The 26,483-nt window shown below is 42.4% G+C and overlaps 1 protein-coding gene across 2 annotated transcripts in view; it reads right to left on the bottom strand.

The window, feature by feature from the left end:
- Positions 1 to 26,483, bottom strand: part of LOC147034978 (myoferlin-like) — a 424,490-nt gene that overhangs the window by 44,716 nt on the left and 353,291 nt on the right. For both annotated transcript variants that reach the window (XM_085891822.1, XM_085891829.1), the window contains 7 exons: positions 26,381 to 26,472; positions 18,725 to 18,895; positions 8,092 to 8,234; positions 7,817 to 7,956; positions 7,629 to 7,717; positions 7,376 to 7,471; positions 5,459 to 5,597 (listed from right to left, as the gene is read on the bottom strand). In XM_085891822.1, coding sequence (XP_085747948.1) covers positions 5,459 to 5,597; positions 7,376 to 7,471; positions 7,629 to 7,717; positions 7,817 to 7,956; positions 8,092 to 8,234; positions 18,725 to 18,895; positions 26,381 to 26,472 — 870 coding nt within the window. The remainder of the gene's footprint in view (positions 1 to 5,458; positions 5,598 to 7,375; positions 7,472 to 7,628; positions 7,718 to 7,816; positions 7,957 to 8,091; positions 8,235 to 18,724; positions 18,896 to 26,380; positions 26,473 to 26,483) is intronic.

The raw sequence follows: 26,483 nt of genomic DNA, 5'->3' as shown, positions 1-26,483 counted from the left end.
CTCTCTGAGGCTCGGAGACCGGATCGTGGCGAGATCATGTCGGATGGTGACACCTACTATTGGTCTGGTCACTCTGATGGTTACCATGCCCAAGGAGTTGCTGTAGGTGTGTCTGATCAGCAAACTCCAATGACAATTGACGTAACACCGATCAACAAGCGTATTATGAGACTAAGGATTCGTCACTCCTTGGGTGTCATTTCCCTTGTCTTTGTATATGCTCCGACTGAAGCGAGTGATCTTACAGTGAAGGATGCATTCTATACCACACTCGAATCTGTGGTTGAACAGTGCCCCATGAGAGATACTCTTCTCATCTTGGGGAATTTCAATAAATTGACTGGAACTGATGGGGATGGTTATGAGACATGTGTTGGTCCCCATGGGTCTGGAACTGTGAACCAGAATCGCACGAAGTTCCTTGACTTTGGAAGAAGTCATGGACTTAGGGTGGCTGCTTAATGTTTTCAGTGTCCACAGTCTCATCGCAAGACTTGGTTTTCCAGCACTGGTGGTGTGGCAAAAGAGATTGACCATGTACTCTTTGATGGTTGCTGGAAGATGATCCAGAACTGCAGGTTCCACCGGAGTGCTCAGTTCCTCAATACCAACAACAGGCTTGTGGTGGCAACTCTGAAGTTGCAGCTTAAATCGGGGAGAATGTCACCATCCCAGCTTTGGCTGCATGTTGGCAAGCTCAAGGATGAGAGGGAAGCTAAGGAGTTTGCGAACAAGCTGAGTGGGGATTTGGGGGGTCTCCGTGCTTTTCGGAATCCTGAAGAGTTGTGAAGTAGCTTCAAGACCACCATCCTTGATCTTGCCGGTGGATGTCTTGGAGCTCACTGTCAGGTGAAGAAGAATTTTGTCTCTCAAGGGACAAAGGATATCACGTACCAGTCACATGGACAGGCTTAATGGCAGAGCTGAGCTGTTCAGGTAGTTGAGGTAGAAAACTGAATGTGTGCTGAGGGTGGACAAGGAGGCCTATGTACGAGAAATCTGTGAGGCGGTAGAACATCACCTGTGGCAAGTGATTCTTCTCCAGCTTGCAGGGGAATCTGCGCATTGCGTTTCTCCAAGCGCATCCCTCGGTGTACTGCAGTTAGAACAGAGGGTGGTGGGCTCTTGACAGAGGAGTCTGAAGTGAAGACCCACTGCGAAGCCACTTTAAGAGGCTGCACCACGCTGATCCACCAGCTGTTGAGTTGGATGTCAGGGGTGTTACTATCGCTATTGCTGACCCTCTAATCAACTGTGATCTATCTTCATTTGTGGAAACACAGGTGGCGGTGAACTGGTTAAAAAGGGGTAAAACTCCTGGGATCTGTGGCATCCATGCTGCAACACACTGTCACCGGTTTGTGGTTTGTCCCTCCTTGGACCACTGTCAGAAGGTACTCACCACTGCTGACTGGGAGCATCCCACAAGCTTTGCCGTTTCAGAGATGCTCTGACCCAGTCATCTGGCCATAACAATTTGGCCCTTGTCAAAGTCGCTCAGGTCTTTACTCCTGCATCCAACACATCAACTTCAAGAACTGACTGTTCACTTGCTGCCTAATATATCCCACCCCTTGACAGGTGCCATTGTAACAAGATAATCAATGTTATTCACTTCACCTGTCAGTGGTCATAATGTTTTGGTTCATAAGTGTATGTATGTATGTATGTGTGTATGTGTGTATCTATGTATATCCATTCTTCACCCATTGGTTGGACAGCTGACCTGATGTCACCCAAAATTGTAACCTGAGATACTTAACCTAAATTGCCCAAAGGACCCAAAAGACCCAAACAATCCCGAAGACCCAAACAATTCTGAGGATCGAAATGACCCTGAGAACTCAAAAGACCCAAAGGACCGAAACGACTGAACAGACCCAAATGGACTACGAAAAACCCCAAAGGATCCCAAAGACCCAAAAGGACCCCAAAGACTCCGAAGACCAAAAAACACCGAAAAGACTGAAAAGAACCAAAACACCTCAAAGACCCCGAAGACCTAAAATACCCCGAAGACAAAAAACCCGAAAAGACCCTGAAGACACAAAATACCCTAAAGACGTAAAATATTCATAAGGCCTAAAATACTGTGAAGAGAAAAAAGACCCTGAAGATCCAAAAGACACAAAGACCTCTGAGGAACCAAAACACCTAAAATACTCCAAGTACCAAAAAGACCCTAAGGACCCTGAAGACCTAAAATAACCAAAGCACCAAAAAGACCCAGAGGATGCAAAACACCAAGAGGACCCAAAATACCGAGGAGATCCAAATGACCCGAGGACACAAAAGAATTGAGGACACAAAAGACACTGAAGACCCGAAAGATCCAGGGCATCCAAAAGACCCCAAGGACTAAAAGACCACGAGGACCCAAAATATCTGAAGAACCCAAAATACCGAGAGGACTATCACTGACCCATGGAAATTCTGCATAATGTAAAATGTGACTTCTGGTCCCTAACCTCCCCCCCCCCCCATACCCACACACAATCTCATGTTCTAAACCACCCTCCCACCACACCCAAGCTCTGTGTTCCCTTCACCCTTTCTTCAAATCCTCAAACCCCCCCCCAACTTGCCCTTTCTCCTCCCACCCCTCTTGTCTCATGCCCCCTTGCTGTGTGTTGTGTGTTAGCTCTCATATGAGCCTTGACAATGTTTTCAAAAAAAACCCCCAAAAAACTCATTTGCCTCAACAACCCCCCCCCACCCCGTCAAAGGCCTTAAACTACTCGATCCCAACTCTGTCCCCACTCTGCCCTCCCTCCCCCAAGCCAACTCTGTCCTCCCCTTCCCCTTTCTTCTTCAAGTCCACAACTGCCCCAAACCCCAAGTACTCAATCCCCCTTCCAACCCCAAGTCCACCCCACCCCTTCCCAACGTCTCAATCTCCCTCTTCCAACTCCATGCACTCACCCCGAACTCTGTCCTCCACTCCCCATTTCTTCCTGTTCTTAACAACGTTACACAAATATACACAGAGAACTTTGGCACATTAGAAGGCTATTCAGCATATCATGCCTGCGTTGTCCCTGTTCCTGTTTGTAAAGGACAAAGTAAATAAAGATGGAATGTTCAATTCACAATCACTTTCCCCTATCTTCTCTTATCCTTATGGCTTACCTGCCTCCAGGTGGGTGAGGGTATTACAAGTCTTCACCATTTACAGAACAGTATTCCTGTTCCCATATGTTCCAATGTGGTGAGGTGTTTTGAATTATAAGCAGTGGGTATGTTTTTGCTTCATGCACATAACTTCATGGGTTTTTTTGGCATACACAAAAAACGTATACGTCAGAAGAACGTGTTACATGCTTGGAACAAAATTACCCATAGGGCGGATCCCTCTGCTGGTATCTATAAGTTAAGCACAAAGGTTATCAATAACACACTGGTGATTAATCTGGCCAACAAACAACCACCAATGCAAGCAGATGTTGAAAGTGGATATTCAGCAATAGATCAACTTCATAAAATAAATCAACTTTGAGAATAATAAAGAAGATATAAAATGCCTTCATGCCGAACAACGTCATTACACTAGATCTGCATCAAAATATTTTTGCATCTGAGGCTCAGTGAATGCAGACGGTCTGCACCTGATGTCTCATAAAGACCTTTGCGAATGACAAAAATGATATTTGAATTTAATGAATTCTGAATGAACTATTACGATCCCCAACAAACAAGAAAAAAAGACATGAAATGTCATAGCCCCAATTGTTTTAGTAATTTTGCTGTACAGAGTTAAAGGGCTAGCCCAAATATATGTACAACCAAAATGGCCACCAGTCTACCAGTTGGCTATCATTGATCAGATCCCAAAATAAAGTGAGATGCACGTGTATGCCATCATATATGATGATTATGCCAAGTTCGAACAAAATCGGACCATGCTTGTCTGAGAAATGGTTGGGGACACATTTAAACAACTAAAATGGCCACCACTTGGCCATCTTTGATCGCATCGTGAAACAAAATGATATGCATATGTACACAATCATGTGTTTTCTTTGTGCTAAGTCTGAATAAAATTGGTCCATACATGTCCAATTGCGATTGTGCGTGATGTGCGGGCATACTGATATATGTACATGTCTGCGTACGTACTTTCCATCAGAGCCGCTGCAGTAAAACTCAGTGCACGCTTCGTATTAAAATGATGCACAATACATCCGATTTTAAAACGAGCAAATTGTGTGATGAATGTGGAATGCTGACAAATTGTGTGAACGTGTCGAATCATTTTTATGATTTAAGCTTCATTTTTGAAGATGGTTTTTGTGGAAACTGAATCATTAATTGAATGTAAAAATGCAATTTATAAAAATGTAAAATGCAAAATTAAACTTAGTTTAGTGCTTTTAAGAAATAATTTCATGAATGTATAAGCTGAGAAAGCTAAGTAAAGAGCAGAATACACACATTTCTTTGCTTTAGTTAGAAACAACCTTGTAAAACCTTATCTGTTTTGTGACCATTGTTTGGTGACCATCTACATCAGCAGGGTAAAACATGCCTCTTTCCTACCTCTCTCCCTCCCCACACCCTTTCCCGAGGCTGTAAACAAAGCAAAACCCCTTTATGTAGCAAATTTAAAGTCCACAAAGGTCCATCTGATATCTTGGTAAAACTGCATATATACTCAATATTCTATGTAGTTTTAAGTCTTCAGCTTGCAACGATGTAGCAGACTGAAGCCTTCCTTCTCTGCACAGAAGTGTCTTGTATTTTACTGAATAAACAGCTTGTATTTGAATTTCAGTTTTCTGTGACTAAAATTGCACCCACATTTTCATCTTAAACACTAATGGTGCAAATTCAGACGAGAACTAAAGTCCTGAAGCCATGGTGTGCAGGAACAATTCTTGATGGGCGATGCTCGCAACATGATGTTTTCTCCAATTTCCCTAGTGGGACGTTGGACCAGGAGTATATTTATTTCGAACTGTGGATTGTACTTTTAAGAGGCTGAGGGAGTGTGTACAACTGACATGTCTGGTACATGACTCATGTAATTTTTTTGGGGGGAGAGGATGGGGGGGGAGGTGGTAAAAAAAAAGAACTGACATGTCAGGTACATGATTTGTCGGGTACTAAAAGCCGGCAGCCATTTTGAAGCAAAAATAAAAAGGGCCTCCCCCTTCCTTTAAAAAAAAATTAAAATCCGGACGATCAACTGGTATTTTATTTTTATTTGGCCCAATATGCATTAGAGATGTTCCAGTGCAGGATGTGCTGTGCTGTGTTTGTATAACTATAAAGTCACAAAAAGCAAACTATCTTTCATGACTTTTGTGTATGAATAATGTTTACAACGTGTAATTCCAGCAATAACGCACGGCAGTTAAACATGGTCTTTTACAAAGAATATGGAGATCAAGTACTTCATTTAATTAAAGAAATTATGATGAAATAAAATATAATAAAATAAAATGTTTTAAAATCTTACATCTTTGACGAGGCACACATTCTCTGTTGGAAGATAGTCAAAAGGGAAAATGAAACGCCAGTTGAAGATTCCTTCCCCACCGAGAGAGCGGTAGTGGATATCTGTGCTCTGACTGGAATCCTCCATGCCGTCCATCCAGCTGCAAAAGCAAATATGCCATCAATAAAGCACACCTAAGCTTTGAATCAATAACTTTAATAAAAGTAATTAAGTTTGTGATGGCCTTGTATTGTATTGATGAACCTGAGCTTATTTTAAAGGGACCTGATTCAAATTTTCTCGAATATTCCACAAGCCTCGACTTTGTACAAACAAAAAAATAGACAGAACAATAATTCAAGTCCTCATCGAGGACACAACCACAACCCACACCTCAAAAAATGGGACATGTGGATTTTCCCTCTAAGTCACAAAAAATAAAGGTCGGAGAAAGGTAAAAGGTAAAATATAAATAAACCAGGTCGGCTTGCTGTGCTCGCCTCTCCACACGTCGTTGCAGAGATTGATGCCACAGATTTTCTGTGTTGTCATGATTTACACTAATCATAATACAAACATTGATTTTCTTCAAATTTATTTGTGGTATTGGTTTTATAATTATTTGAAATTTATTTGTGAAGTGGTCTAAAAAAGGTCCAACTAGTCTAAATGATCAAGGGTCTAAGTTGTCTCATCTGTCTGAAGGGTGTAAGGGGTTGAAATGGTGTTAAGGTTGAAGGGATCGAAAGGATCTTTGGGGTCTTTTGGGTCCTCGGAGTCTTTTTGGTCCTTTGGGTCTTTTCGGTCCTCAGGGCCTTTAGGATCTTTGGGGTCTTCAGGATCTTTGGGTTCTTCAGGGTCTTTGGGGTCCTCGGTGACTTTTGGGTCTTCAGGGTTGTCTGGATCCTCAGTGACTTTTGGGTCTTCGGGGACCTTTTGGTCCTCAGTAACTTTTGGGGGTCTTAAGGGTCTTGGGGAATTCATGTTCAAACAGGACATGATTAATCGGCATATCGTCTTCATGGACTGGCGGACAGCTTTATTGCTTCACCGACTCATCGTACTTTTCATTTTTATACACATTGATATGCAAAGATAGCTCACCTTACGGTAAGTAACCGAGCAAGACAGGCGATCACTGAGGCCAACACCCATCTGCATCCCAAGATGTCAGAAAACACATCGAGAGGCTCTTGAATAATCACTCTCCTGCCACACCTGAGCTATTTTTTGAACAGAGGCCCCAACAGCGACAACATCTATAATCTCTTCTCTTGCAGATGTCAGTGATGTATAATCAGAGGATTAAGATGTTTTATTTTCCACTGCTGAAGTCGGCTTGTTTACTTGCGTAATTTCATGAATCGTGAAGCAGTTGTTTTTTTTTGCCACCCACATCCCTTCTCCAAATTTAGCCGCTCTTGGCAACTGCCAAGTTTGCTGAGTGGTTGTACTGGCCCTGCATCCAGTAATTTTCCAAGAGAGACTCCAGACAGATGGACTGACAGCACCAAAAATATAAGCGTTCAACTAAGCTGAGGCCAGGTTGAAGGCTAATGAGTGCAGAAGAGTTTTTCAGCAAAATGGACAGCGACAGGACCAGGGGCCAACAGCCTGTGAGTAAAGGATTACATACTGTAGGTACATATAAGGAATGGATATAGCGAGGTATATGGATATTTAAAACTTAGGTATAGATGTGTGATTACTTGACTTGTACTGTATTAATTTTTAGTGTTTGTGATGTCTATGAGTTGTTGTCATCACAACGTGAATTTGCCATCAACGTTTGTTCATCTCTCACTCCACAACCATCGACTTTGCAAAAAGTAAATAAACTAAACAAATCAATCAAATGTGGATAAATTCAGAATAAAAGGAAGGAGAGTTGTAAGATTAAAAAAAAAAAAAAACAGGAACATGAGGAAGCCTTTATACCCTTTCACATAAATATCACTTGTCTTCTCTCCTGTAATACTTTTGTCTTTCAAGATCACATCCTTTGCATTCCAGATGATGCAACGAAGCTGGAACCTGTGGAAAGAATAAAAAAAGCATTAAGATGTTTTGGTCAGAGCTTATTCATGCCTCAGTACCTGTTAAATATTTTCAGGGAGTTCTTCCTTAATGAACAAATGCGTGAACATCGAAAGAAAGAAAGAAGAAAAAAAAACCGAAAAATCAAAATGACCTTTTGGGTTTGCGGGGATGGATGTCAACTTGAGGACCAGGAGGCCCAAGTGTTTTTGGAAAGAGATCAACCCACATCATTACCTTACCCTGAAAATACGAGAGGAAAATCCATCACCAAGCACTGCAACAACAAGAACAAGAACAACACTGAAACCAAAGTACAGTATTTTGAAAAGCAATATGCACCTGCTCGATAGTTGGCCGTAAAGAGTTGAACAGACTTCGTGTCTCCACATGCTCAGGCACGAGGCCCATGGTCCGTAGAACTTGCAGGGCCAAGCGCTCATTGTCAGGCTCAAGTTTGGGGTTAATCCGTTTTGTTGGCTCTAAATAAATACAAATCCACAATGTTTCATTTTCAGCTCAATAAAAAACAAAACAATAATCTTCAAGCAATAATATTAGTGACAATTCACGAATTGCAGTATGAGCAAACCTCCTGGAAAGCAAACTATTCTCACCGAAGGTTTCCAGAATATATTCCTTGCCCCCGACAAGCACAGTATTGTCGGTGTAGATGGGCTCCTGCCAGCCTCTCTTTGCCACAACCTTTTTAAGAAGAAGAGTCGGAGGAACTTGACCTCTCCATTGGTTAATCCCACCCCTGAAATGCATACCATGTAACCAGGAGTTCATCACCGAGTTCCCTCATATTGTCATTGAAAGACATTGTTAATCACACCTTAATGAGATTGAAGACAAACATGGAAATTGTGACTGACATTCTAAAGTAATTGTACCTTTAATAGGTAATTCTTAATAAATGAAATGAAAAGGAAAATTAATAATTTGGTCTGCTCTGTGTCGAGAGGTCAACGGTTCCATTCCAACCCTGGCGAAGCGACACCTAAGACTTAAAAATGCCACGTGCTGCTTCCTTGCTTGACACTCAGCATTTGAAGGAATGAGCATGGATATACCCCAAAGGTTGGCATTGATGGGGAGGAAGAAATTCGACTTGCACAACTGATACGAGGGATGGAGAGAAAAGCAACATCATAAAAAATGGCTTTGCCAGTACCCAGAGTGCCATGCAAAGTTATGTCACTTCCTCCAAGCTCAGTGGCTGTTTGTTTGGTCAAATGCAGTGTTGTCTCCTTTATTTGTCAGTGTATAACTGTGTGCATGATTTGCGTTGCAACTCCTCCATGTCTTACACTGAAAAAAAAAAAATTGTAAAAATTTGGCCACATAAAAAAGCTCCATACAATCAATACCCAGAAATTTGCTCCTGAAAACAACTTTTTTATCGTTACTTTTACATGACTAAAAGAGGCAGCGTCCATCCACGTGTGTCATGCTTTATTCTCAAGGGTTCCTGCTGCCATGGAATAATAACCAAAGTGGTGTCAAAGCCACCCAATGCTCGCCTGTTTATACATTTATCGTTTTTAGTTTTTAAAAGACTAGTCTAATCATATTTTTTATAAAGCATTGCAGTGAAGTCTGATCAAAATAATTTTAAAGAAATATATGTATTTGTATATTGTAATCAGTAAAAAAATAGTGTGGTAGAGAAAAACATTAGAACGGAAATAACTTGCACCAAAAACTTTAACATTTTCATGCTCATGCTGACGCTCACGCTGGGGGTATCGCTATAGCTCTCTGTTTTTCGAACAGGCGAGCTAAAAATGCTATGAAAGCTAATGATCGATTTACTTTGAACAAAAATATCAAAATTGCAAAATGTCGTGTCCATTTAATCACAAAAATTCATTTTAGCACCACTTGGAGCTTAATGTAGTGGTTGCAATGGTACCTTTTTTAAAATTCCATGACAGCAAGAACCCTTTACAATATAGTGTGATAGATATGGAAGGAGTACACAAAATGCTATACAACATAGTAATAATGCTCAAAGAAAAACAAACACACAAACTGAAAGACAGACAGACAAACAGCGGTGAAAAAATAACTTCCATCCACCTTCGGTGGAAGAGGTAACAACAGCCACAGCCATGACGACAGCAACAATAGTAGAACTGCCACGTTATAACTGCTGGCAGAGATGACCGGGTACAAAGACGTCCGGCTTTAATACAACAGGATTGACAAGTTACGGACTGAGTAACACGCTGCGTTCAATCTATTTATTACGTACGCAGTTGACCATTTTTCCTGGGGACATCGTTGGCATCAATTGAATTGGTATTAAAGTAACCTGAAGACGAAGAAATAAATGTTTGTACCATGGATCGACAGGGTAAAACGAGAGTCCCCCGGATCTAACGAGGCCCCACACATCTCTCGATGCCGTGGGATTGACGAGTTATGAACCGAGTAACACGCGCATTCAATCGAATTATTATGTACGCAGTTAGCCCTTTTTTCTGGGGACTCCAAAAATTGCCGGCGGAATAATAATAATAATAATAATAATAATAATAATAATCGATGAGAATAAACAGAAGAAAAACAAGAGGCTTCCGAGCCTAAAAGGCTTGTTACCCTAAATAACAAATCCGTGTTATGAAATATCATTTTTTCACGTGCTTCACTTCATTTTACATCCTCTGAGACTCACAGATGGTCATGCAATTTGATTGTGAACTGCAACACGTTGTCTTTTTATGACATCCATCAACGAAGTGACTGGTCTGAAAAATACTAACCATTCCTTTCGCACCGTGAGGCAAATGGGGCTGCTGAAGCAGTTTCATTTACAAAGGAGTACAGTCCTGGACAGGTCGCCATTCTGATGCAGGATACTCAAATGGCTTATTACCCAAGTAAGCTTGTACTCATTTTGCCAACCTTGGAAGGATGACAATCTGAGTCAACCCACCTGGTGTTATTTCAATGGCAGCCAGAGGCTTAAACTCAGGACCCTAAGTACCTAAGCGAGCCACCTCAAGTGTAAAGCCAACACCAGGCTTGACTGGTCTTATATGCTAGTGTAGTGTTAAAATATGAGAGAGAAAAAAACCAATTCTCATGTATGTTTACTCTGAAAATCCTAAATTTATAGTACGACTGATTGTGTAAAGATAAACAGGGCATTGTTCACGTGACCTTAAACACGATGGTTATAAAATCCTTTGAGCACTTAGCATTGCCATAGCTGGGAAGCACGAGAACATTTGAACGTGAAATTTGAACATTGTTATTGTCAGTACATTGCACACAAGGTTGGCTCATTAAACATAAAATACCGGGGGGGATACTTTCAAAATATGTGTTAAATATGTCCTCCATGACTCTCAGACACCATCTATTCGAGAAAACAGCTCATCTCAAGTTTACCTGAGAAATGCAAGAAAATTCACGTTGGATTGTGTCATTCACAATGGTTGGTAATTGAACAGCATTCTGAGAAAAATGGGCCTTTATTTAACCCCATCAGAGGTTAGGTTGAAAATGGATGACCGTGACAACGATTGCATTGCAGAATGTTTGATTACCCACTATTCACAAAAAAATTCCCCATAATTGTCCAGAATTATCCATTATGAAACAACGATCGTGGACAAAGCACATGTGTACCGAGAGGCCAGGGAACACAAACGAGCCGCCGCTGGATACATCTCTTCCCACCAAAGAGCTCCACCATTTTAACCTGTGACTGCATTTTCACCGGCTGCACACTGACATCGTGTGGGGATGAGGTTTTTCTCTTCCTCATTTCAGAATTTCTCTTTACGCTATTATTCGTGGAATGAATGATTTAAGTTAATGCATAAGCTGTTGTAGATCTGGGGAATCGGGGGTTTATATAGGACAAACAATTGTGATAATGCCTTTCTCTCATCTTGTTTTCCCTCCTGACTTGTGGGCATTTCTGAGCCCCCGTTGGACTTGGTACAAAACGGGGGGCTTATGGATTTGGTCTCGATTTCTGTGTCAGTGTGCATCTCGGACATGTATCGACTGATTTTATTCGTACTTGGCACAAAGCCAACACATGATGGAATACGTGCACCTCTTTTTGTTCTTCTTTGCCATCAGATCCAAGATGGCTGACTAGCAGCCATTTTGGTTGTTAAAAACAAATCAAACCTCAGTGTTGAACACGCCCTCATCCATTTCTCAGACATGTATTTACCAATGTTGTTCAAACTTGGCACACATAATGAATGATGGCTTACATAAGAATTTTTTTTTTTTTTGAGATCACAACCAAGATGGCTGACTGGCGGCGATTTTAGTTGTAGAAAACCCAATGTTGAACATGTCCTCAACCATTTATTGGAAAACATTTACCGAAATTGTTCTAACTTGGCACCAAGATAATGAATGATGGCGTACATAAGAATTTCATTATTTTTCGAGCTCAGATCCAAGATGACCGACTGGTGGCCATGTTGGTACTTAAACGTGTCCCCAAGCATTTCTCCGAAATGCATGGTCTGATTTTGTTCAAACTTGGCACAAGCACAACACACAAATGGCATACAGTTACACATAACTTTATTTTGTGATCTCATCAAAGATGGCCGACTGGCAGCCATTTTAGTTTAAAAAAAAAAATCCAATGTTGAACACATCCTCAACCATTTCTCAGACATGCATTTACCGATTTTATTCAAACTTGGCAAACAAATAAAGAATGATGGCTTACATGTGCTCATCATTTTTCTTCCTGAGATCAGATCCAAGTCGGCTGACTGATGGCCATTTTAGTTGTAAAAAAAATCCGATGTTGAACGCGTCCTCAACCATTTCTCTGATATGTATTTACCGATGTTTTTCAAACTTGGCACACAGATAAAGAATGATGGCTTGTATATGCTCGCGGTTTTTTGTTTTTTTCCAGATCATATCCAATATGACCGACTGGTGGCCATTTTGTTACTTAAATATGTTCCCAACCATTTCTCAGACATGCATGGTCCATTTTTGTTCAAACATGGGCATAAACAAAGTACCCGGTGGTGTACACATGCCCGTCACTTTATTTTGCGATCTGGTCAAAGATGGCTGACTGGTAGCCATTTTAGTTGTACATAAATATGGGCTAGCCCTTGAACTCCATACGGCAAAAGTACTAAAACAACGGAGGCGTTGACATGTTATGTCTTTTTTACTCGTTAATTCCGCCACCGAAGGTGGGTGGGGGTTATGTTTTCACCCCTGTCTGTGTTTGTTACCCTCATCAAGGAGAGGTTGCACTTGGGTCCATTTGTTTGTTTGTTTGTTTTTGTCAACTCAAGGTCACACTTCTAAAATCATCAATTTTCAACTGAAAAATCGTCAATTTACATCCGATTAACTTGCAAGTTGAACAGGATTTGCAGATTCCATCACTGAATTTGGAAAGCAACTTCTTTGAGGTCAAAAGGTCAAATGTTAACTCAAGATCAAACTTCTAAAATCATCAATTTCAATCTGAAAAAAATAATAAAGTTTCATCCAATTGACCTGAGCTTTAAGGTTGTCAATTTTAGTCTTAATGAAATGGACAATTTGATATCTTCATGGCAAGCTTTGGAGAGGGGGTGGATTTTGCAAGTATCATGTTTTGCATGGCATCTTTTTCTTGTTTGTTTGTTTGCTTGCTTGTTTGTGAACAAAATATCTCGAAATGTTGCGGATGGATTTAGACGAAATTTTGTGGAGAGCTTGGGTATGTGACGACGACAAAATGATTAGATTTTGGAGAAGATCCGAATACAGATCTGGATCTGAGAACTTTTTCAGTGATTCTTCACCATTGAGAGATTGGGCCAAAAACAATATGCAGCACGATATCTGAAAAAGTTGTGGACTGATTCGGACGAAACTTGGTGGGCAGGTTGGGTGTGTAACAAGAAAGAATTGCTTCGATTTTGGTGGATCTGAAACCGGATCCGGAACAAATAATTTTTTTAAGTTGTTCTTCACCATTGAGTAATTGGGATAAAACGATATATAGCATGATATTTCAAAAAGTTGTGGTTGGATTCGGATGAAACTTGGTGGGCAGGTTGTGTGTGTAACAACGAAGAATTGATTAGATTTTGATGAAGATCCGGATCCGAGAATTTTTAAAAAGTGATTCTTCACCATTGAATGACAGGGCGAAAATGATATGGAGCACGATATTTCAAAGAGTTAGAAACGGATTTGGATGAAACTTCGTGGATGAGTTGGATAGGTGAGAAAAACAAGCCCATGAAATTTTCGTTCAGGTCCGAATCCAGATCCGGCCTATCAGTGGGATACAAAACGTAAAGTAATCAGCATGGCGGAGGTATGCGCTCCACGAAGCGCCCTTCTAGTTAAACCTGTTTCTCATCATTGGTGTGTTGGCCTGGTACGCTGTTCATGAATTGGCATTCTCACCACTGCGCGGGTTAGCATCAATGACTTTGGGAATTGGCGAGATATCCTCGGCAGGAGGTTTTTACAAATCATTGTGATCTGGTTCCCTCGGGGTTTTTTGGAAGAAATATATTCAGCCACAATTTCCCATCTTCTTCCGATGAACTTGCGATGTCAAAATTCAGTACATATATAAATGCAAGCTGCACGGTTGTGTCTAAATGGGGTAAGCGTTGTAACTACAGCATGTATAATGTCGAATGATGCCTCATTTAAGAGCTCTTTTTTCTGGACAGCGCATGTGGAGGTCGTCAAATATCAATAATTACACAATTTTAAGTTACGTGCGGTTTTGTTGTATACACGGGTGGTGTATATGTTCAAAGTCGCTGGTTCCCACACCTACTGGAAGTAAAAAATAATACAACCAGAAAATATTCAGTCAGCAATGCACTTAAATCGCAAATATAAACAAAAAACACGCAATACAGAGTCGACCTGGCCTCAGCTGTGAAAACGAGGCTTTTCTATCGATGACCTCCATCACAGCCTCGTGGTTCAAGAGCCGCATCCCTCAATGATAAATCCACACCATCCGAAGTGTCACAAAAATATATCGCTTTCTCAAAACGTCAGGCATTCACTTTCTTGCTTTTGAAAACCCTTCAGTGATGTTTCCTGAGTTAAGGTTCAAAGTACTAAAAAACGGGAACACGTCCATGTCATAATCATCGCCATGACACGTCCGGCTCTCTCTGCTCAACACAGGATCCGAAATATTGGGTTGAACGAGTGGGAAGAGGAAGAGGACGATTCTCCCAATCAACTAAAAGATTGATACACTGTATATAGGAGACTGGAGAAGGGAGAAAATATAAATACGTTGATGCACGCGCACAACGTCTGATCGTCAACCATCTATGACATCAAGGCCGAGAAGAACGAGTTCCTGGAATTTTACACCAAGTTAGAGACAGACAAAGCTGCCGACAAGCACCGTACTCTAAACAAGACAAATATGGAGCAGCGAGATAAAGTTCTGCATGAATGGTTTGCTCTCAAGCATTCGGAGGGAACGCCAATCTCAGAAGTGATGTCAATTGAGAAGGAAAAGCATTTTTATGATCACATGGGATTGAGTGATCATGTGCCTTTTCTGATGGCTGGCTGGCTTGTTTCAGGCTGCAACATGGGATGCGGAAACTTGATATCTCAGGAGAACAAAAGTCTGCAGATCACGATCCAATAAATTTCCAGTATGGTGAGGCAAGCAAGTTACGATAATCCACTTCAAAGTTTGACCGAAGCTGAAATTGAGGTGTGGTCTGAACTGGACCGCGATGTTGAAGTGACCCGTGTTCTGACTGACTGAAACAATCGACAGTGTTGTGAATCTACAAAAGGAAGTTGAACAACATGAAGATGAGTTGTAAGGAGACTTTTCAACTGAACATATCATTTGGGATAATGCTGGTCAAGGTCTTGACATGCTTGTGAAGTTTGCTGAAAGGCATAAAGCTTACAGCACCCAGGAAGTGTTGCAGCTGCCCCTCAAACAAGAACATTTCACGAGGAAGACGCAAGAAACAACGCCGGAGTCTGACATCAGGAAATGGTTCAAGAAAGCCTCTGGATTTCCACAGGATGATGAACCAGATTAGTCTGAGAAGGTGGAAGTTGACACTTTCGATTGTTCATCAACTTCAAAAGACTAGTTTATGTTTTATAATACAGGTACATTATTGTTAAGCATAATTCCTTGGCAATTACTTTTATCCTGTACTGTAATAATGTTATTATTTAATCTATTTTTCACAGACAAAGTTTAATAAGTTGCTCTTTTGTACCATTCTTTGTGACAATTAGATAACCAACATATTTGATTAACAGGCAGGGGCAAAGTCCCATCGGTGCCGGATAACACAGCTTTCATGGAACATCCTAAATCAGCAATGGAATGAAATTGTCCTTTCTCGTCTTCTTGAGACTCTCACAGTCGAAACTCAGTTATTGATAACTTTTACACTGTGGCAGTTTTCGGAGACCCCCCTCCCCCTCCCCCCCCCCCCGAGGAGACACACAATACACCAAAAGGAACCTTCATGCAGTTTATCCACAGTATCTTGTGTAGCTCAATTACCTCTCCCCAATATTAGTGGAAAGGAAAGATGCATCGTGGGTGCAAGTTCGACTTATCCCCTTGTTCTTTTCCTTACTCCCAAACCCTTCTCAAACTCCATGCTCAAACTCCCTTCTTAAACACTTCTAATTTTCAAGCACTTTGACGCTCTATATAGCTGACTCAATCCACGTATAACATTCACTCCACAAACCACACCACAAGCCACACCAATCTATCCACTCAAAGACAAAAGGTTCACTCCACATCGAATGTGTGCACCAGGTATGGCGCACTCTGCAGCGCAACAAATTCAGGAACGGCTCGGCAATATCAACATCAGGTTCATTGTCATGTCATTGCCGTGACGCAGGGGCACCAGTGGTTTAACAGTCACCACCGCATTCCTGCAGCCAATCGTGATGACTGGATCACAGAGCACCAGCCAATCAGAGTGGCTGAATCACAGAAGATGGACGTGGAAGAAGACACAAGCCAGGGCTATAAATGCCTGTGGCAGAGTCAAGACGAGAGTCAGTTGGAGAGTGAAGTCAGAGTCAAAGTGAAGGCGTTGAGAGTGGAGAACCCAGGACTTCAAGGTGAACCACACCAAGTGCCATGCCTGGGGGACAGCAGACCAGGCACTGAGGATGCCGTGGAATGGCACTGAGCACCAAGTGAATCGGGCACCGAGGATGCCATGGAACAAGCGCTGGGAATGTCGCAGAACGAGCATGGAAACGCAAGCTCCGAGGCATGGTCGTCCCCTCCTCACTGACATTACCTCACACATGCTGACTTCGTTAAATCACAAATTGTTTAGCATAAAGAGAATCAACAGCAGTTCTTCTCAGAGCTAACTTATCTCCTTACATGCCTTACTCACACACCTTACATTCTTACACCTACCATTACATGCACTTCATTGACTCATCCTGGCTTTACGGAGTATCGACAGAGTCCTTTTCAGGACTCACACCACACTCACCTACATACACCACATGTCTCACCCGCACCTCTCTCTCACCACCCACACCACACACCCAGTTTGTTACCATGTGAGCCATGCCATCAATACCACACCCCACCCCACCTGCTTCACTCCTCCATCGATTTTTCTTTTGTATACATTGTCGAGGCTCATATGCGAGCTAACACACAATGTACAACAAGGGGGTCAGGAGACAAGAGGGGTGGGAGAGGGGAGGACAAAACAGTGGGGGACAGAAACATTAGAAGATCTGTGTAAGAGGGATGGGGCGGAGAACACGGGGTAAACAAGATGGACACCACAGGGATTTCAGGACCTCACACAACAGGGAACTTTTGGGAAGGAAGGCAGGGAATTTGAAGGAGTTGGGGTTGGAGTGGATTTACAGGGTAGAAAAGATTGTGGTTTTGGATGAGGGAAGATAAGAGGTGGTGGTGGTGAACAGCTGTTTTGAAGACCTGGAGGGAAGAATGGGATTGAAAAGAGTGTGGGAGTTTATTCCAAAGGTGGGAAAAAAGAGGAATGAAAGAGTGAAGGTGAGCATTGATTCATGATTTTGGCAGTTTTACCAGAAGGGGGATGCTGAAGGACCTTGAATGCCCTGTGGAAATATTGGGGGGACATATCACAGACAAAGTATGGGGGGCAAGACCGGAGAGGAGATGGTAGAAGAGAGAAAGACCACTAAACTTCCTGTGGTGCGAGAGTGAGAAGTCCAAAGACTCAGCCTCACCGCAGAAGATGCCAATGATCCTAAATGCCTTGTTTTCCACAGCGTGAAGCCGAGAAATGTGTGAGGCAGGAGCACCAGCCTCGAGGGGAGAGCAGTACTCCATCAGTACTGCAATCACTCTTCCTTACCTCGTTTCTCCGGAATGACTGACGCACCTGTGTTGCAGAAACTGTGACTAAGTGTTTGAATAAGACTGGGATTCTGTGCTATGGGTAAGAGCTGTTCTTTTGTGACACTGCTTGTAAATACCTGCTTCTTGTTAACATTACAAACCGTTTCTCAAACTATCTGATTGTCAGTTTCCATTGGTTAGAACAAAGTGTGCGAGTAGTATTTGAGAGTTCAGCCCTGCCATTTCATGATGGTGAGGCATTGGCCAACGTTCTCCTTGCGATATTGCTTGGCCGTTTAATTGATCACAGTGGAGCGTTGAGAGCACGGTATTCAATCTGGGGAGTTTAATTCACGAGAAAGGCAAGGCGGAGTTCAATACTGGACCGTGCCTGAATTAAACATCTTAGACGGCATCCGTGGTTGCTTAGCAACCTGCCACACTGCGGAATTATCCGTGGTCCATCGGCTTACAGGATCGTCAGCCGGATAGTGGGTTCAAGAACTCCCCTCATGATCCCTACAGTCCCGAATCCGCAACAATACTAAACAGTGATTATTTTCCATTTTATCCTCAACATGTTGATTTACAGACTCCTTTTCTGCATTTTATTTTCCATCATACCTGGAAGTTTATTGGAAATATGTAGAGGCTCAAAAATGATAAAGGCTGATATGAGGTGTATGTGTTCATAATTACTCGAGGCAGTGAAAAAAAATAAAACTGAAACTTTTAAATTCACAAGTCCACGCACCTGCAAAAGAAGCTTGAACCAGATTACAAAACTGCAAACTTCAGTGTTTTATATGGGAGACCGTACCTTAATTATTATATTTCTGAAAATTGTAAGACAGATGAAATCGTCTTTGTTTGACGTACATTTATAAGGTACTTACAAGCAGTAGGATGGAGACAAACCACAGCAAGCCTCAAATTTGCTCAAGTAACGATTCTCCAAGTCGATAGTGGTGGATCCAATGAGCTCATCAGTACCAATCATGTCATAATCATAAATGCTCACTTTGAGGTCTTTTTCCATGGGAAGGATGCATGTCAGCTCAAACATTCTGCAGATATGAGCATCATTCATAAATCGCAATGAAAATATATGAAGTAAAATATAAAAATCATTTTATCCCAGTAATTTTGCATTGCAATATTTAAGCTCTCAAAAAACCTACCATTCCAGGTAATATATATATCGTGCACTCTCATCACTTTGAAATAGATAGTTCCGTACCAGAGGCTATAAGGATATAGCAGACGAATTTTTTATTTTTTTCTCCACCGACCCCAGGCTCAGCAGATTGAGTAGAGCTTACCTGTGCTGAGCTGAACTAATGTCATGCCACAAAACCCATAGCAATGTGATCACTGAATAAAATAAGCACATGATTACAACATGTAAACTGCCACAAATATTTTGTATGCAACTGTCGATCAATCAAACAACAGGCACAGCGTGCAAACGTTTCATAATCCTTTGCATACGCATGATTGCACTTCACATACGTGTATGACCCTTTGTGGAACCCATGAAACAAAATGCATTAGAGAGCATGAGGGACTGTTGAAATGAACAGTCAATAATTGTGCTTAAAAAAGTTATTGTCCATTGATAAGAAGCACAAAATAATTTTTCCAGAAGGCAGAATCAAAAATCAGGCAGAAGTAGTAATCCAGGGTGAATGAGACATGGGCAGGCTGAAGAGAGAAGATAAAGGAGAAGAAAGAGTGGCGTGGCAGGATTTGAGAAAATTGGCATCGATTTGGCAAACAAAACAAAAACGATAGAGGAGTGAAGCAGAGACAGAGACAGAGAGACAGAGAGACAGAGAGACAGAGAGACAGAGAGACAGAGAGACAGAGAGACAGAGAGACAGAGAGAGAGAGAGAGAGAGAGAGAGAGAGAGAGAGAGAGAGAGAGAGAGAGAGGTAGGTAGATAGAACGATAGAGGGACAAGGAGGTAAGCTTCTGTGAAAGTATTCCCATGTGGGATCAATATCAGACAGCATTCCAATCCTTTTGTGAGAGGGAATATTGAAATGTCTGCGAGTTGGCCTATGGAAGCCACCAGATTTGACAGGAATAAGGTCACTCTCTATCAATAGCCAGAGAGATATGAGCTTCGTCAATAAAATGATCAGAAGAGACAAGAGGGGTGAAGAAGAAATTGGAGAGGTTGAAAAGAAAGTTTGTCATTGCACTGTATCAGAGGGAGGACACACCAGTTGCAGAAATCCGGGTTGGGAAATCCTCAGATTGGACCAGACCCACAGAGTCACAGAAGGCCTGAGCTACAACGCCATGGCTTGATGTTGCAGAGCTCATAACCACCAAGGTAGTATGGTAGGAATTGAAGTCACCATACATGGAATGGATGGTCATGAAGCAGTCCTAATAAGCAGAAATTTCGGTGTATATGGAGTCGTTATCTTTGCTTGAGTGGTACACCATACAGCCAACATTAGGTGATTGCAGAGGCATATACAGCCAGAGGTTTGCACAATGGATAGTGAGAAATGGCAGTGAGGAGTATAAAATTCCTTGCTGGTATCCAAGAAACCCCCTTACATACCAGCAAGGCAACATAGTTATTGCACGAAGAGAGCAGACAAAGTATGAAACACATTGACTGCACGAAGATGGTGCCACGTGCCATATCCGGAGCCACATCTTCTGAGAAAGGAATGAATGGTCTGCAATTTCTTCCCTGGGCATCACAGAATCCTGACATGAACGGTCATCGAACACACCTGAGAACATTTGGATTGGGAGCTGGGGAAAAAGTGTTCCACTGTCTAGTAAAATGCAAGGGTTGAGTACTGTTTCAGAGTTTTTTTGCACGTGCTGGTGAAAAAATGAGCTCCTCATTTCCACCTTCCCAAAGATGAGTTTTCCGAACTGGATTTGTCCTGTTTTTATGTTGTGTATTCGTGTCTGTGTTTCCATTGTATCACTTGCAATATTTCATATCAGTTGTTAGTTGGTTTGTGCTCGTCGTTTCGTTCGTTTCATATCGTTCAAGGGCTGACATGGCATTTCCTCAGATAGAAAGTGTATCTTGCTTTCTTGCTTCTATCCCAGGTATATTTCAGGGTATCTTGCTTCTATCTCCTCAACATTATCCTTTTCCTCTCCTTGCTTCCAGAAATCAAATCGAACAAACAAAAAACAAGTTATTTTTCACTTCATTACAACCTCATTTTAACTTGAATTTCCTTCTGCTCCTTCTCCTCCTCTTCCTCCTCCTCCTTTGTATCCAGCACACGGCTGCAGGTAGCATCACTGACTGAGGGCGCGACTGTGCCACTGATGCAATGCCCCTTTCCCAGTTCAATGGTTCTCATTTCGCCAACCTTGTCAGGATGACAGGCTAAGTCAACCCCACCAGATGTTAATTTAATGTAAAAAAAAATAGGGACTCAAACTCAGGACCCGAAGACAGCCACCATAACAGCGAAGCCAACACCAGGCTTTTCCTTCTGCTTGTGGTTCCATATTTTCCCCCACCCCTTCTTTCTCCAAACGGAAAAAAACATTAAATATAAACACTTCTTCCTTCACAAGGATTGAAAATCATTTTGAAAGAAAATATCAACCCTTCATTCTCCTTCAAAAATGCTCAACGTGTTTTCCTTCTCCACCACGATATGACTTTTCTACTTCTTCACAAGTATTATTGTTTTTTCAGAGCTGTTTGTCAGCTCGGGACTTTATCCAACAACCACCCCCCTTCCTCCCACGCACACAGCACATCAAAGTTGGCATTTTGGAATCAGAATAAGTATCCACCCCCACCCCACCACACTCAGAGCATCATGCCCCCCTTTCTGAATCCCTCTTCACCACACCCTCTTAATACTTCCCCTTCACCCCACCCCCTAAATGCTTCTTACTCACCCCACCATCTCAATCAAACGTTCGCTTGCACCACACACACACAATTCTTCCCCCCACACTGCTCACGCACACAAGCCTTTGCCTTCACCCACAACCCTCAAACCCAAAAACCTCCCCCCCCACACCCAAACTTTCCCCACACACTCAAACCTCCCCTGCACTGCACACACTCAAACCTCCCCCGCACCCTACACACACACACCACACACAAACCTTCCCCTGCAACCCACACACTCAAACAATCCCAATCAGTCACCCCCCCCCAAGCCTCACCTTGCCCCCACAAAGTCTCCCCCACCACCGTGCAGCCTCCCAATGCCTCCTTCTCCACTATCTCCAACTGTGCAGACCTCAAAACATCTGAGGTCTCTGCTCGAACCTGACAGATCTCTCAATCCAGGCCGCTGCCGATAAACCAGACATTATCTGTTTAACAGAATCCTTCCTCCTACAGGACGTCTCGGACTCCTCAATGTCTCTCCGGTTATTCTCTCTTCCAATTTGATAGGCCTGAATCATGCCCAGGTGGTCGAGTTGCACTTTACATCAATAACTCAATTTCTCACTGCCCTTTTACTGATCTTACAACTCCCAACCCCCAGGAGTACCTCTGGCTGAGACTTCCCCTCCACTCCCACCTCTTATTTATATGTGTTGTGCCATCCTCCAAACAGTGACTCCTCCATATACATCTTTCTCTCAGACCCCATGAACAAACTTTAAACCACTCTTCCCAACTCTTTCTTCCTCATATGTGGCAATTTCAATAATCACCACGCAACTTGGCTCGGTGTTCGTACCTCTCTCACGAGCCATGGAACTTCAGCAAAGGACTTCTGTGACTCCATGGGACTGACTCAATCTGTGAACTTTCCAACCTGGATTTCTCCCAATTGGCAAATCCTCCCATCTGGGCTTAATGATGAAAAGCATTCCCACAAATGTCTCCTGCTCTTCCTCTGCTCAAATTGGCTCATCTGATCATATGCTGGTGAAAGTCAACATCTCTCTGGCTCTTATCAGGGAACTGCCTCAATGTCGGCGAGTCTGGCAGTTCACTCAGGGAGATTGGCAGCGACTGAAAGTAGCCACCTCTCTTCAGGACTGGTCTCCCATATCTACTGCCACTGATGTTAACTCAGCTTGGGAATTTCTCCACAGAAGCCTGCTCTCTCTCTCATTCACAGATCCATCCCTTCTCATCTACAAACATCTGACTATTCTTCCCACCCATGGTCCACTGAATCCTGTGCTGAGGCAGTTGCTCTTAATCCTGGCTCCGGAGGGGGTTCGGGCGGGGGGGGGGGGTGGGAGTTCGTGTTCATGACTCTTTTAGAGTGGTAGTTTAAATTTTCTTGTTCTATATGCCAAGAGCTTCACAAAAAGTTTGGGTAACAACGCCAAATTAAGTTAGTTTTCTCTGCAGAGCCCAACTGGGATTTTTGGTTGGATGCCAAGCAGCTAAAATGATGGTATTGGAGGATTCATTGAATAAATCATAATTAGGCACCCATAAATTACTCATTATTTCATTTGTTTGTTTGGGTACAACTAACAACTTTCTAGTATGATTCATTGCCCCAAACCTTGGTTCACAGGGCAAAATGGTCATATTTTACTTAATTTTAGCCCTCCCTCCTAACCAAAATAAATAAATAAATAAATAAATCGCTTTCACTTAGAAAGTCGCTCTGAGTTTGATGACTTCTCAATCACCCAATATTGGGCGAAAGTTTCCTCATTAAATGCTCTGAAAAATCCAAGTTTCATATTGATATCTCAGGGCTGCGCACGATACCGATGGGGCCCCTTTGTCACCCAAAAACACTCCACCCCTAAATATCCGCCTTGAACGCATTTCGTCAAAATTGTATCTCCCAAAGTAAGTGTCATAGGAAGTTAATCTTTGCGTCCATATCGACATTTTCCCACAAGGAATTGATTGGCACTATTTTTGTAAGTGTTGGAGTTGACCCAATTTTCATAATTCCAAGATTCTTGGCTATCCTGCTTTATCCTGTCACTGAATATGCAATTGTTACCTCCACCAACGAAGGTGAAGGAGGTTATGTTTTCATCCCTTTCTGTCTGATCGTTTGTCTGTTTGTTTGTGTGCAGGATATCCCAAAAAGTTGTGAACGGATCTAGATGAAAATTTGGTGGACAGGTTGGGTGTGTGACAAGGACGAACTGATTAGATTTTGGTGAAGATCCGGATCTGGATCTCACTACTAGAATTATTTAATTTTTAAAGTGATTCTTCACCATTGAGAGATCGGGCCAAAAACGATGTATAGCACGATATTTACCTCCACCAACGAAGGTGAAGGAGGTTTTGTTTTCACCCCTTTCTGTCCGTTTGTTACTTGCAAAATTGAAGATTTTTCAAGTATATCGGTCATATCAGTCGATGTTGTTATTCTATGTTTTTTTGTCTGTCTGCTTATTGCCTGCAGGTCACAATTTTAAACCGATCTTCACAATCCTTCACCAAATGGTCAGGTTTGTTATAAGGAAGGAGCCTATTGTTTTTGAGGTCAAAAGGTCAACATTGGCCAAAGGTCAACAACAAAGGTGGTATTGTTACGGATTTGGAAGCCATTTACACACAAACATACAGCAGTCCCCGGAGCTTAGTTATTTCGATAAGTATATGTTTATAGCTAGAATCCCTCCTTCTGTCTAATGGGAATTTCGTGTGTGCACTACGAGTTATTTTTTAGTTTGGTTTTTAAACAACAACAACAACGACACCACCCTCACTAAACCCAGTCGTAATTGCCCACGTGTTTTTGGCTGAAGGCGTGGGCAGAGCCTCTATCGCCTCAGATCTGACTCCGCCCCAGAAAGGTGGGAGTTGCCCTGCCTACCATGGGCCTGTCCAATGAGGGACGGCCAGCGGATCGCGCGATGGGACCGTCCAATCAGGAGGCGAGTGGCGAGGAAAGAAACCGCTCCCACCTCAAGAGAGAAGAAGAATAATTCTGGCGATTGGTTTGGTCTGCGGTCATGGTTCGAGTGGTCTGCGGTCCTTTGCGGTGGCTCACCGTGGTGGTGGTGACCGAAGAGCAGTGATCATGGCGACTGCTGAGCGTCTGCGGTCTTGGAGGCGATTGGCTTTGTCTGCGGTCATGGTGGATTGGTCTCGGCTGTCTGCGGGCCCCTTTGCAGTGGATTCTCGTGGTGGTGGCGGCCAAGCTGTCGGGGACGTGGGCCGTGGACTTCGGGTCGTGGGTTCGAGTCCCACCGTGGTTGTTTGGAGTTGGTGTAACCGCACGAGGCGGGAAGATACCCCGGCCCGGCTCTACCGAATAAAGACCCACGGGGTCCAGTTTCTTTTGGGTGTGTATGTGTGTATGTGTCCTTGGGCCCCATCTGTTTAAGCAGAAAATGTTAAGTGTTGTTCATTGTACATGGTTTGCATTTCTTTTATTCGTGATAACTCTGCTCTTTTTGTGCTTCCCCTCCCCAATTATTGTTATAAATAAACCCCTGTTAAATGTACCAGCTCGCTTTCTGTGCTTTCTCCCATTGGCCGAGCATGGTGCGTATTGAGAATTAGTAAGGCCGTTTGTGCTGTAAATTATTCATTTGGACTGACGGATCTTGGTAATCCCTGCTCGGTTTACACCCAGATCGGGCTGGGTAAATGGTCCGTTCCGCCCGAGGTCCATCGCGGGTGTGGTTTTCCCCGGAAGTTGGACGACGTGGGTACTAAGGTATATTGAAATTGGAAAGATCGTTTCCTTGTTTGGAAAGATCGACCTGACTCTTAAATTGTGATGAGCAGGCTGACTTTTCAAGTAAGCTGAATTCAGTAAAAAGAATTGCCTATCATTTAAAAGCTATCTGAGGGATTTTTTTTTTTTTAATAAAAGGCACCAACAAGTTGGAATGTGGGTCCCAGAAAATGTCAAGATGTATTCACTGAGCTCAAATCGCTTCAAGAAAATATATTTTTGCAGTCTGGGAGAAGCAGACTGACTTTTAACCAACATACTATAGAAATTTATCAAAATGCCCAAAAGAGTTGAAGTTTGATGTCATGATAGCATTCTGTGCATTTTTCTGTGCCCGCAGAGGATTAACACGTCTGGATTTGAAATATATGTTACAACCATTCAACCAGGTCAAGCTGGGGCTGTATGAAGGCCGAAGATAAGCTTCACCTGGAGGATGTCAAGACCTGACAAAGTTGGCGCCAGCATTTGGAAAATAAAAATACTATGTCTCACTGAACACTATATAAGTAACTAAAATCCTCCATTTATTTCAGAGACCTGGAGCAAGTCTGAGTCCAGGTCCTCTATATGTGCATATGTATATGTTTGTATGCATTTGTTTATGTTGTTTGTTTAATAAATGCTCAAATGTACAGCATGACTTAGAAATTTCATCAACACCACAAAGGAATTGTTTATGCAGCTGCCAAAAAACAATGAATGACATTTGCCCCATTATAAAATTAATTACCTTCCAGTAACTGTGATAAAAATGTCGACTGTAATCTCATTGAGCAAACATGTGAAGCAGATTCTATAAAGTAAAACTTATATGTCTAAATGCTGAAACTTAAAAACACAAAATCAGATCATACACATAGTAGTGACCCCATCCCCCACCCCATTATTTCATAACTACATATTACCTGCCAAAGACTGGATTCAGATTTTGAACGATGTGGTTCTCTTCATCATCGAGCTTTGTCTTTCCCAGCTTAATTTTAATGTAGGGGTCACACTGCTCAAAGA

Source organism: Eptatretus burgeri, chromosome 1 (genome assembly GCF_056783735.1).
Source record: "Eptatretus burgeri isolate ZD-2024b chromosome 1, Ebu_testis_v1, whole genome shotgun sequence".
Taxonomy (NCBI): domain Eukaryota; kingdom Metazoa; phylum Chordata; class Myxini; order Myxiniformes; family Myxinidae; genus Eptatretus; species Eptatretus burgeri.
This window is presented reverse-complemented; position numbering and strand designations above follow the sequence as displayed.